Below are 12820 nucleotides of genomic sequence, written 5' to 3'. Positions count from 1 at the left end.
TCATGCCTGAAAAAAATAATGTTGGATTTATTTTACTGGAATGTTCAATTAGAGTTTCCAAATTAAAATTATTGGAATCGATTTTATGTTTGCAGTATACATTATTGAATCAATCAAATAGATTCTGGACTAATATTTTGAAAATGTAAAGTCTAGCTTCATAATACGTTTGGTATAGTTGTAGTAGATAAAGAAAGTATTGATCACGTACCGGATTACCCACTATCACGAACATTTTTCTGCTTTTATATTATTACATCATTTTTTTCAATAAAATATTTAAGTTTTTATACATGTATGCACCTCCTATCCGTAACTTTAAAACTGTCCTGTACAAAATTGATGAAAATAGATAAATGCAAGCTTGCGCCTGCACGCGACTCCTTTTGAATATAATTAAAAATATAAAGCCGAAAAAGTGGTTTTGTGCGAACAAGGCTCGCGAATTCGTCCATTACGGGGTCGCGTTTGTGTGCGACGATTACGAGTTAAGAGAGTTAAGAAAAGCTGATTTTCCTTGAAAACTTTATTGATCATTTTTAAAATAAAACATTGGTATTATATAATAAAACAAGGCTGACATATGATCTTATCAGCGAAAACCTTTTAACTAATCTTACAAAAATTTACCTTAAATTTAAGACATTAATCAAGTGGTGATTCGAGACGAATGTACCGAATCCATGTGAATTTTGAGATACGAACTTGTTGCAAATCTCTTTCCACAAATACCACATGAGAAAGTGACACCATTATGCGCTGATTTAACGTGCTTCGTCAGATTACCCTTCCTTGTAAACGTCTTACCACAATTATCACATGAGTAGGTGATACTATTGTGTATTGATTCAATGTGGATTTGGAGATACCATTTAGTTGAGAGTGTCTTTCCGCATATATTACATGAGTAGGTCACACCATTATGCGCTGATTTAACGTGCCTCGTCAGATCACCCTTCGTTGTAAACGTCTTACCACAATTATCACATGAGTAGGTGATACTATTGTGTATTGATTCAATGTGGATTTGGAGATACCATTTGGTTGAGAGTGTCTTTCCGCATATATTACATGAGTAGGTCACACCATTATGCGCTGATTTAACGTGCCTTGTCAAATCACCCTTCCTTATAAACGTCTTGCCACAAATATCACATAAATTTTTGACACCATTGTGCACCGCATTTATGTGGTCTTTTACATAATTTTTGGATGAAAATGATTTTTCACAAATGTTACATGAGTGGTTGACACCATTATGCGCTGATTGAACGTGCCTTGTCAAATCATTCTTCCTTTGATACGTCTTTCCACAAATAGTACATGAATGTTTGATACCATTGTGCACCGCATTTATGTGGTCTTTGATATAGTTTTTGGATGAAAATGATTTTCCACAAATATCACATGAGTGGATGACACCATCATGCACTGAATTGATGTGCTGTTTGAGATTACTTTTTTGTGAAAATGTCTTGCTGCATACATCACATGAGTAAGTAATACACTGATGAAATGATCTGACATGCCTACTTATACTGTTCTTATGTAAAAATTTCTTTTTACATATTTTACATGTTTGGCTTGTATCATTATGCTCTGAAATAATTAGTTTTTTGGGTCTGCGTTCGCTGTTACACTTTTCTGTAATTCTTCTTTTTCTATTTTGTTTGACTGGTTCATTATCTAAATTCAAGTTCAGTCCTGCTGCAACGTCACCAAAAATTTCTTGTTTTATTTCCTTCAAGGGTTCTATTTTAATTATATTTTGAACTTTATCGCCATCACTATTTATCACATTGTTCAAGCAATTTTGAGAATAATTATACACTTTTTGAACTTTTAATGAATCCACATTTGGTTTCACGTCCTCACATTCAACGACTATTTCCACATCGTTGTCAAATTCATTTTCAAGTTTAAGGTCACACTTTGAAAGGATATGAGTCTGTAGAAAAATTAAAACTATGTTAGAATTTCCAGAAAAAAAAATGACATTAAGAGTCACCAAAAATTAACAATACTTACAGAATTTTCTAGCACAAATGGTAAGAATTGGAAGTTTTTCGGATCAGGTTTCTTGTCCATCATCTCGCAATTATTTTCAGTAATGCCAGTCTCCTCGTTGACTCTGAAATAACCCCAGTTGAATCAAATATGTTGTTGTAATACTTTTACATTTTCATTCTCATCAAATGAAAATTACCTGACAGCAGACTTGAGTACATTATCATTGGATTCCATCTTTCTGCCGTGGAGTATCGTTGACACAGATAATCGAGCGAGCTGACTCTACACGACAAAGCTCACAAAGAGCACTGAGACTTGAGAGTGCTGTGTTCTTTCTGCGTCGTTTACGTAGCGCGCGACTCTGCACGAGTTGATAACCGTCACGCAATGTTTTGCCGTGCATACCGCCAAAGAAGATAGACACGTATAGAAGCACAGAACTATAGGCGCGATTGAGGCTGGCTCATATGGTACCAAAACCAACTTCAAGGGGGCGCGGCGAGCAACCTAAGCCTGTAATGTATAACCAACATTTAGTCCCTTAGTTACCAAAGTCTTCGTGGTCGAGTGGTCAAGCGCTCGGCTTCGTCTTTTGCGTCGAGCGGTCGGGCCTTGGTTCAATCCCAGGCCGCAGATATTTTTTTTTACATTTTTTTCTCAAATTACAAAGAATAAAGTAAGGATTTCGTTTTTAGCTCATATTGGTCGTAAAATTAAAATTGCATTGATAATCAAACGTTTTTTTTCATGTTCTTTTTTCTACAAAAAAATAAAAAATCACATTTAATTCAAACGCAAATTAAATTAAATTAATGTATATTTAGACGCCTCGAAAAAAAATTTCGTGTCAATTTCGTTAAATGAAGTTTCTTTTTTATGAAAATATCTCGGACTCCAATTTTAAATGGACCGTATCGCTTGATTATTATTTTTCACATTTAAAAAAAACCCTTAATAAATAAATTTATCAGAGTATTTTTAATTTTATAAGCAATATTAGCTAGAAGCGAAATCCTTACTTTATTCTTTGTAATTTGAGAAAAAAATGTAAAAAAAAATATCTGCGGCCAGGGATTGAACCAAGGCCCGACCGCTCGACGCAAAAGACGAAGCCGAGCGCTTGACCACTCGACCACGAAGACTTTGGTAACTAAGAGACTAAATGTTGGTTATACATTACAGGCTTAGGTTGCTCGCCGCGCCCCCTTGAAGTTGGTTTTGGTATCATATGAGCCAGCCTCAATTTTTAGTTAAGCTCTGGGCTTCTATACGTGTCTATCTTCTTTGATACCGCACGATAGCGCTGCGATACACGCGGAGCGGCGGAGGAGGCGCCCTATATGTGCTCAGTGATGACTGCTGTCAGCAGAACTGATTTGATCGCACAGAAGTTTGTGTTCTTTGCACAAAGATAGTTTTCAAAATTCTATCAGCGAGCGTCGAGCACTGTTCTGTGTTTTTTCCTGTGTAGAGTTGGTTTATATTTCTTAAAATTTCGTTGTTATCCTTGCAATTAGAAGCAAAACTAAGTCGTTTTGATTATTACATCGTCGAGCTATACGCCGCAACGTGAAACAAAAAAAGATCGCATCACCTCGATTGTTATTGCTGACGACTCAATTGTGAAAGAGATCAATTTTGTAAATTACTCATAAGTGACCGTAATTCTGTGTGATTGTGCAAAATGTCCGACGACGATTACGAACCTAACGTACACGATGAATTCTGGTATGAAGAACGGGACAGATTCAGAGGACGTGCAGCTCAACGGCGCCCCGTGTACCACCGAAACTATATAAGCGAACTGACGAGCTTACGAAAAAATTACAAATGGGATGTACCAGAAGAGCGACGAGAATTTTTTATGAAACTTTATCCGTTAATTAGTGTATGGAAGGGCCAATTCCCAAATCTCCGACTCATCTTTAGTACCCGAGAAGTTGATTGGCTTCTCTTGGCGATGCTGTTGATCAAGACCGACGTCAACGACGTCCACGTCGCTGTAGATCTTACAATTATCAATTTTGTGACGAGGAGCGGCTACAAGGACGAGCCCGACCTCGGCGAGGACGGCAAGCTACAGCTGTGTCGCAACACGGCGATTCATCACGCGGTCTTGCAGGAAAACTACGAAGTCATCTCGATTCTCTGGCAGGTATACGACAGGTTCTACGTCAATTACACCAACGAGCTCGGCATGACGCATTTTCACGCGGCCTGCGTGTCCGGCAACGTCGACGTCGTGAAAAGATTCCTCGATCTCGGCCAGGATCCCAATTGCCCTCCCGCTGATGAATCGGAGGGCAGTGTGGCCATTTCGCCGTTGCACTTGGCTCTGGCCTACGATCGGAGGGAGGTGGCCGAGTTGCTGCTGAGACAGGGCGCCGATCCGCTCGGGACAGACGCGTACGGATCGACGGCTCTGCACGTCATCTGCAAGAGTAGCCACGACGTTGAGATGTTGGAGGTGTTCCTGAAGACGGTGCCGGTCGATGCCCAGGACAGCTTGGGTCGGACGCCGCTGCAATGCGCCGTGGCGAGTCTTTCGCCGGATTCGGTCGATGCACTATTGAATCGTGGCGCCGATCTGTCCAAATTCGTTTTTCCGACCGAGAATTACTTCGGTTCGGCCTATCGACGTCTGATTAGAAACGAATTGGACGGCAACGAATCGAACGTAGCTTCCAACGCGCTGACCGTCGTCGAATGCCTGGAGAAGAGAGGATTTGAACTGGGTCGAAGCGACGCGCTGACGATCATGATATTCTTCGCTCGCGTTGGAAAGCCCGGCAAAGTATCCGAGGACTACTGCGCGATGTGCGCGGCAGACGACGAGGCGAAGGAACCGCTGTGTTCCGCGCACGAATCCACGACACTGACGAGAGGATTTTGCCAGCGTTGGGCCTTGGAATTTTTCTTGACGCTGACGGGCCAACGGCTGCCGATTCTCTGCTGCGAAAAGATCATCGACCGGCTGACGAACGAGGATTTGGCCACGATGTGCGTCGCGGTCGAGATGGCTGTGAATAAACAGAGCCAATTGCACGAGATTTATGACGAAGGTACTTTGATATTTATATCTCAACTTTTGCAATTATATTTTTCTCTGACTCTGTCATCAACTTTTTTTCGTATTTTTTTTCTAGGCAACGAGATCGAAGAATTTAAAAATTTACGCATAAATGTATAATTTTGGATTGTAGTTTTATCATTGTGTGTTCCAATTATGCGTTTAATAAAGAGCTCATTATTTAAAAATAAAATTATTAGTCTTGAGTGTACATCATTAAAGCAATTGATTTACATTTCGGTTGATATATTTACGGGAAATAACAATGACCACAAATAACCTCAAGGCTCATGTTTTTCAATGACATATTATTTGTTGAAGTTGGCTGCGCTTGTTTGTGCTCGATACGTAGACGTGCAGGTCGTATATAAGTCAATGTAGACCCTCAATTCGGTATTTTCTACGACGCAGCAGCGCAAACAACGAAAAACCACAGCTTTTAATTCTCGTGATTAATACAATTTTTTTTTTATAAATTGCGTTTGTTGTTTACGCTGCTCGACGACGACTCCGATCTCGACTTCAAATGGATTACTCCGACGAAGAGAGCTCCTGCGATCTCCGAGGTTACGACGAGAACGATGATCTTACCGAACTGAAGAGATTGCGAGAAAAAATAGATTGGAACGACGAAGAAGAGAGATGCGAATTTCTTGAAAAACTTCGAGAGTCGAGCGATAACTGGGATCGCTTGCTTCCTCCTGATCTTCGAGACTTCTTCAAACCCGAAGAAATCGATTGGATTCTCAAGGATGATATCGAGCCCGTGAACCAACGCAGCTTCATCGACTTTGCGATCAGGACCGGCTACAAGGACAAACCCCGAGTCGACGAAGACGGCAAACCACTGTTGAATCGCTCAACAGCACTGCATCGCGCGGCCAGAGAAAAGCCTCGTTTCTGGAGAGACAAGATCCGCAGGCTTTTTCAAATATACGACAGGTTCGACGTCAACTACACCGACGATGGCGGCTTCAGTCACTTCCACGTGGCCTGCACGGCCGGCTGCGAGGACGTCGTCGAGAAATTTCTCGAGGCCGGCCAGGATCCCAATTGCCTCGTGTCGGAAATGAACGATTCGCCGCTGCTCCTGGCCACGCTCTTCGAGCACGACAAGATAGTCGAGTCGCTGCTGAGACACGACGCTGACCCGAATTTGGCCGATAGAGCGGGATTGACTCCTCTGCACGTCGTTTGCCTGAGCGACGACGACAAACGCTTGGCGAAGACGTTGCTCGAGATCAGCGTAGAAAAGCGTCGACTGGTGCGGCTCGACGCGAAGGACACGAAAGGCCGGACACCGCTGCAATTGGCCGTGGCGAATCTTTTGCCGGCTCTGATCGACGTTCTTTTGGATTACGGTGCCGACTTGTCTAGGTTCGTTTTTCCCGACCACTTTGGCGAAAAATATCGACGGAAGAATAACGTCTGTACCGGCCAAGAATGGAAGGTAGCTTCCGACGCGCTGCTCACCGTCGATTGCCTGAAGAAACGAGGATACGAACTGGGCAGAAACGACGTACTGACTGTCATGAAATTTTTCGTTTACCTCGAAAACATCGTCGAACCTTTGCGCATATCCGAGATTCATCGCAGCAAATTTTTCCAGCGCTGGGCGCTGGAATTTTTCTTAGCGCTGACGTACCACCGGCTACCTCGTATCTGCTGTCGAATGATTGTCGATCAGCTGAGTAACGGAGATATGCTGATGATGTGCATCGCGGCCGATACACAAATTCGAATGAATTTGATGTCCAAGGGAAAGGTGATTTCCGATTTATTTTATCTATTGTCGCTATAATTTTTTATGACTCTTTTATCAACTTTCTTCGTCTTTCTTTTCTAGTCGAGGAGATCAAAGAAGGTCAAGTGTCGTTGATATAATTTTATATTTTTCTAAAATAAAATATTATTGGAATTTATCCTACGCTAAAGTATACGTCATTGAATCAGTCAATTAGATTTGGATTTAATATATTAACAATACAAAACCCAGCTGATTAATGCGTTTCATTGAAGAGAATTATAAGACATTAAAGAAAAAATAGGAAAATGCTCGACATATCAAACGCTTATTATGTAGTTAGTTTGTACCCGTGCAGTCTGAATTTATGGTAATGAAATCCTGTGTCGAGAGATACCGTTCTTGTCTACAAATGAGCAGCAGATAAGTCACTCAATATTTTTCGATAGTCAAGGAATTTTTCCGTTGCGTTTATTAAACTCCACTTTAAAATTATCGTTGCAATCGACAACTTAATACGAAGTAACTCGACATTGTTAAAAACTAAGCTCGGGTAATTTTGAGTATCGGTATGAATGCATGCTATTATTAATTAGAAAAGTCCATCTCCATTACGTTTCACTTATTTTTCAAATTCGATTTCTTTTCTGCCATAGATATATTACATCGTTATTGTTGAATTCGGAAACGATCAGAAAGAGAAAATTTAGAAAAGCAGAGGCGGAGCCTGTATCTGGTCATGTATGCTACAATTATTACTGTTAAACGTGCTATATGAATTTCAGTATTCCCCACTAAGCTTACGATTTCCACTCTACATAGATCGTAGCGTTAACATAGCCAGTACACGTTACAAAAACCTTAAAAAAATCATTTGGAGCTTACAACGTCACATTGCAAACAGCGCACAGTGCATCGTGCGGCTAGAGACGAGTCTTGCAACTTGTTTCGTGAACTTTTTAAAATATACGACAGGCGCGACGTCGATCACACCGACGAGTCCGATTTGACGCATTTTCACGCGGCCTCGACAATAGACGTCGTCGAGAAATTCCTCGATCTTGGTCGGGATCTCAATGACCGTCTCGTGCCGGAAACAAGGGCATCGCCACTGCACTTGGCCGTGGACTCCGTCGGAAGCGAAGTGGCCGAAGTGCTGCTGATCAACGGTGCCAATCCGATCCGAATTCAGTCGAGGCAAAGTGACGCACACCTCTGCACTATATTTGCAACTAAGGTGACGTTGATTAGGCGGAGATTGAACAGTTAATGAGATTGCTGTTGAGATTATTAAATCCGGATTTCGCCGATAAGGGCGGTTCGATGCCCGTAACAAATTAAGCCAGACACGGCTGCAATTGGCCATAACGAATCTAAACGCAAAATTGATCGAAAGTTTGTTGAATCATGGGGCTGATTTATCGAGCTTCGTTTTTCCAACTGTGATATTAAAATCAGCACGCTATGAAGATATGTTCAAATTGGGAGTAGCCTCTAGCTTTCTGATCATCGTCGAATATCTCGAGAAGAGAGGATACGAACTCGACCGAAGCGATGCCTCAACGATCGTGAAATCTTTCGTTGAGTACGAATTGTTTGAGATGTCTGAGGATTTGGATCAAGGTCAACATCGTTGGTACGACGATGAAGTTATTGTGAATATATAACAAAAAAATAATGATGAATTTGAGTCAGTCGCTCTACGACTTGATGTCGTGTTGTTATTTATTGTTTTTTCATAATTAGCGATAAACCTTATTTGATTCTCACATCTCTCACATCGTGGACGGTGTGGGAATCAAATGAGCTTTTTATGTTGATTGGAAAATTCATGATAACTATACATAATTATTATGTAACAAGTAATTATTTTTTAAATAATATAAAAGTTTATTGTTTAAAATTTTTTTATTGAATTTCAAGACATTACTTATTTTTATACATAAAATTGCCGATCTTCAATAAACTCTTCCATCTTAGTCTCCTTGCTATTTTGTGAGAATAAGTCCTGCGAGGAACTAAAAAAAATATAAAAAGAAATTAATAATTTATATTTGATAAAATTATTATAAAATTAATATATTTAAATAATACTCACTTTTAGCTAATTTGAAATTACTTTTTTATACAGGGGATCTGGCTCAGTTACAGATCGAAATCGATACCGCTAACATTACTCGAATCCCTCTTGTTCAATTTGTATAGCTTTTAAAAGTGAGTGCGCGTTTTTATTTTGACTTGTTTTATTTTAAGTGTGAGTTAAACATTTAAAAATGAAATCTTTGAAGCATATTAAATTATTGATAGAGTCAGTGGAGAAAATAGAAAAAACAATTGAAAAAAAGATATGTGTGTAAATGAAACTGATTGTTATGTTAAATTTAGTAAAAACATTCAATCAAAAATATCAAAGTTAATCGATAATGGGATTTATAAAAAAATTGTTGCATTGTTGAATTCAAGATTAAAATTTATGAATGTTCAGTTTATTTATAAGTTGCAAGAACGTCGTCGGCGTCAACAACATTTATAAGTTGAACTACCATCTCATTAAATTCCAATTCTTGAGAATAATGAAATCAGTGAGTTAGCTAGTGATAATAATAATTGTGTAGTTATTGGGAATGATATTGAAGACCAACAAGCTGTGGTGATTAATGAAATCAATGAGTTAGCCAGTGATAATTATAATTGTATAGTTATCGGACATGGTATTGAAGATGATGACCAAGCTGATGATCAAATAGATAATATTGAGTCTGTACAACATCATGAACCGCTCGAATGGAGAGATTCGATGTCAGCTTTAGCATCATCAATAAAAGAAGGAATAGTAGACAATACTACATATAAAGATGTTAGGTTATTTTTAAAAGAATGCTTAGAGGTTCTGAAGCCAGTGATTCAAGGTCTGTTAAAAAAAAATAATCTTAAAGTATATTGCGTATTAAAAAATGAGTTCGAATTAAAGAAAGAATAAGATAAACTCATAAAAGAACCCAAATGGTTCAATACTAAGGCTTATCCAATTTTTGAAACTACCGACTTAGACGATTGGTTCAATGTTCATGTCATTGAACAAATTGAAAATGATATCGATATGTTTATCGAGAATGGTAGTGGATGGCGCATTCTTAGAATCATTGAGCTATCTATTTTTATATCAAAGTATTTACCATTTAAAGGAGGAGGAGGTACATATATTAAGGTACCACCACAAATTTATAATACTAAATCGTGTATTAATGTACAAAATGAGGACAATTTATGTTTTGCGTGGGCAATCCTATCTGCTAAGCTCGACATTAAAAAGAATGCGCAAAGAGTTAATCAATATAAGCGACATTTAAACACATTAAATTTGAATGGGTTAACATTCCCTTTGGAGCCGAAACAAGTAAAGCCATTCGAACGGCAGAATCCGGATATATTAGTCAATTTATACAAGTTACAATTAGTAGCAGGAAAGTATTGGCTACATCCATTCAGTGGCAATACAGGAGATCGAGAAGAGCGATTAAAAAGAAATAAGGAAGGGATTGATATATTGTATGTACAAAGTATTTATAGAGATGAGAACGAAAGCGATGCTGAGTTCAATAGAAGAAATACAGGTCCAATTACTTATCATTATGTTTGGATCAAAGATATTTCCGCAATATTACCTAAGCAAATTAACAATTCAAAATATAAAGGATATTTTTGTAAAGGATGTTTTTCGCCTTTTTTTTGCTGAAAATTTGTTAACAGAACACATTAAGTATTGTGGTGAATTTGAAGCATGTAAAATTACACTACCAAGCAAAGAAGATGGTACTGTTACGTTATCTTAACACAAATTTTATGCAACAGATTAGTCCAATTTCCGATCTCGATGTATTCAAGAAGTCGACCTTTTACGCTCGCAACTACGTATTGATAAAAAATACCTTGTCACTCACTCGCCAGATGATCAGAAGACACGCGAGCACCACGCCATAGACACGAGTTATACAGACCAACTATGATAAGGAGAGACTAGGCAAACGAACTACGTAACTAATAAATGCACACGACACCATAGCCACACGCAGTCGCTTGACACCTATAGAAATGGGTGACACAACTGATAACTGCCAATGAGCCAATATCATTCATTTTTGGAAGATGTACAAACTCGGGCATAAGATATACGAGCATTGTAGCCGAGATTAGGCGAAAAGAGTGATATGAAATAATTGGGTGAATGACCCATAATCAAAGAGTGGTTTCGCAAGCCCAGCTCTAGGAGGTAACTCGCTCGAGCACGTAGGTCTACCAGTGGCGAAACACCTGCCGATAAGCGCAGATTAAATCGGGTATATAACCCGGCGCAAACTAACACTCAGCCCTTCTTATTGTAACTAACTTTGTACGAGACGCATCGTGACTGATTGCTCTCTTGATCGAATTGTAACTTGCCGCGACAAAAAAACTAAAGTAAAGTAGAATCTAGTGCGAATTGAGCCTTAAGTATATCAATTGTAAATCGAGTGTGCAAGTGTGTACTCTCCGACGTAGCGAGAGCCGAGTGGAAGCAATACAAGCCTTCAATAAATAACCAAACTGTAAGTCTATTCAATCATATTTTATTATTTTCCATCCCATTCTGTTCCCCTCAAGTAGCACGTTTAATTAAGTATAATTCCTAGTAAATATACGAAACTCTCATTCTATATGTTATAAACCCTGTATTGGGAATGTAACAGTATACCCTGCAATTTACAGAACATAAAAAACATCTTCAACTTCCTTTTGTAATATATGCGGAATTTGAGACAATACTGCGACCATGTACTGCGTCAGAAAAAATTAATGCAATCCATGAACATGACGCATTCAGAGTGGGACTTTACATCAAATGTAGTTTCGACGATAGAGAATCAGAATATCGAGCATATCGTCAGAAAAATGAAAATGAAATAAGACCAGCAAAATGGTTCGTACAACAATTATTAAAAATTGCTAAAGATCTTGAAGCTAGATATGAGAATCCAAAACCAATGACATCTCTCACCATCGATCAAGACCGAGAATTTTGTACAGCCATAAATTGTGATATTTGTAATACAGAATTTAAAAAAAAGAAAGATTTAAAACGTGTCAGAGACCATTGTCAAGCAATTATGACGCACACATTTTTATCAAAGAACTTTCATCCGGTATCATGCTCGGAGACATAAGTATCTTAGCACTAACGAAAGAGAAATACATTTCTTTTGCAAAGAAAATTCAAGAATGAACAATTAGCTTCAGATTTATAGATTCATACCGTTTTCTAACTGCATCTCTAGACACTTCTGCATCGACATTGTCAACAAAACCCATTCTTGAATCATTTTTCAATGAAAATGGATATAATGAAGATCAAAGACGTTTAGCATCAAGCAAAGGAGTTTTTCTATATGAGTATATAAAAATTTCGATAAATTGGAAGCCAATGAGCTACCACCAATTGAAGAATTTTACAGTTCACTAACAGACAGTACCGTCAGTGAAGAGAAATGAAAGCATGCTCTTGATTTAACATAACAATCAGTTTCATTTACACACAAATATTGTTTTTCAATTGCTTTTTCTATTTTCTACACTGACTCTATCAATGATTTAATATGCTTCGAAGATTTAATTTTTAAATGTTTAACTCACGCTCAAAATAAAACAAGTCAAAATAAAAACGCGCACTCACTTTTAAAAGCTGTACGAATTGAACAAGAGAGATCCGAGTAGTGTTAGCGGTATAGATGTCGATCCGTAACTGAGCCAGATCCACTGCCTAAAGAAGTAATTTCAAATGAGCTAACGTTCAGCTAAGAGAAAAAAGAGGGGGAGATGGACAAAATCCAATCTAATCTAATACAAGTCTATATCGTTGTGTATACAAAGCAGGGAAAGCCATGCATGTGAAATAGATTGAAGAAAGAGCACATTCCAATTCAGATAGATTCTTATTTTTCTAGAAATTTTACGAGAGATAG

The 12820-nt window shown here is 38.5% G+C and overlaps 1 protein-coding gene across 1 annotated transcript; it reads right to left on the bottom strand.

Annotated features, from left to right (window-relative positions):
* On the bottom strand, positions 1-2244 carry LOC106651245 (zinc finger protein OZF-like). Its single transcript, XM_014369685.2, has 4 exons — positions 2207-2244; positions 2029-2131; positions 677-1948; positions 1-6 (listed from the first exon to the last, which is right to left on the bottom strand). Exons 1-4 carry the CDS (start codon positions 2242-2244, stop codon positions 1-3), a joined length of 1419 nt encoding a protein of 472 aa, XP_014225171.2.
* Between the last annotated feature and the right edge of the window lie 10576 nt (positions 2245-12820).

The sequence above is a fragment of the Trichogramma pretiosum genome, unplaced genomic scaffold (genome assembly GCF_000599845.2).
Source record: "Trichogramma pretiosum strain Unisexual culture from Peru unplaced genomic scaffold, Tpre_2.0 scaffold147, whole genome shotgun sequence".
In the NCBI taxonomy this organism is placed as follows: Eukaryota; Metazoa; Arthropoda; class Insecta; order Hymenoptera; family Trichogrammatidae; genus Trichogramma; species Trichogramma pretiosum.
Note: the sequence above shows the minus strand (reverse complement) of the source record. Positions and strands in the feature narration are given on the sequence as shown.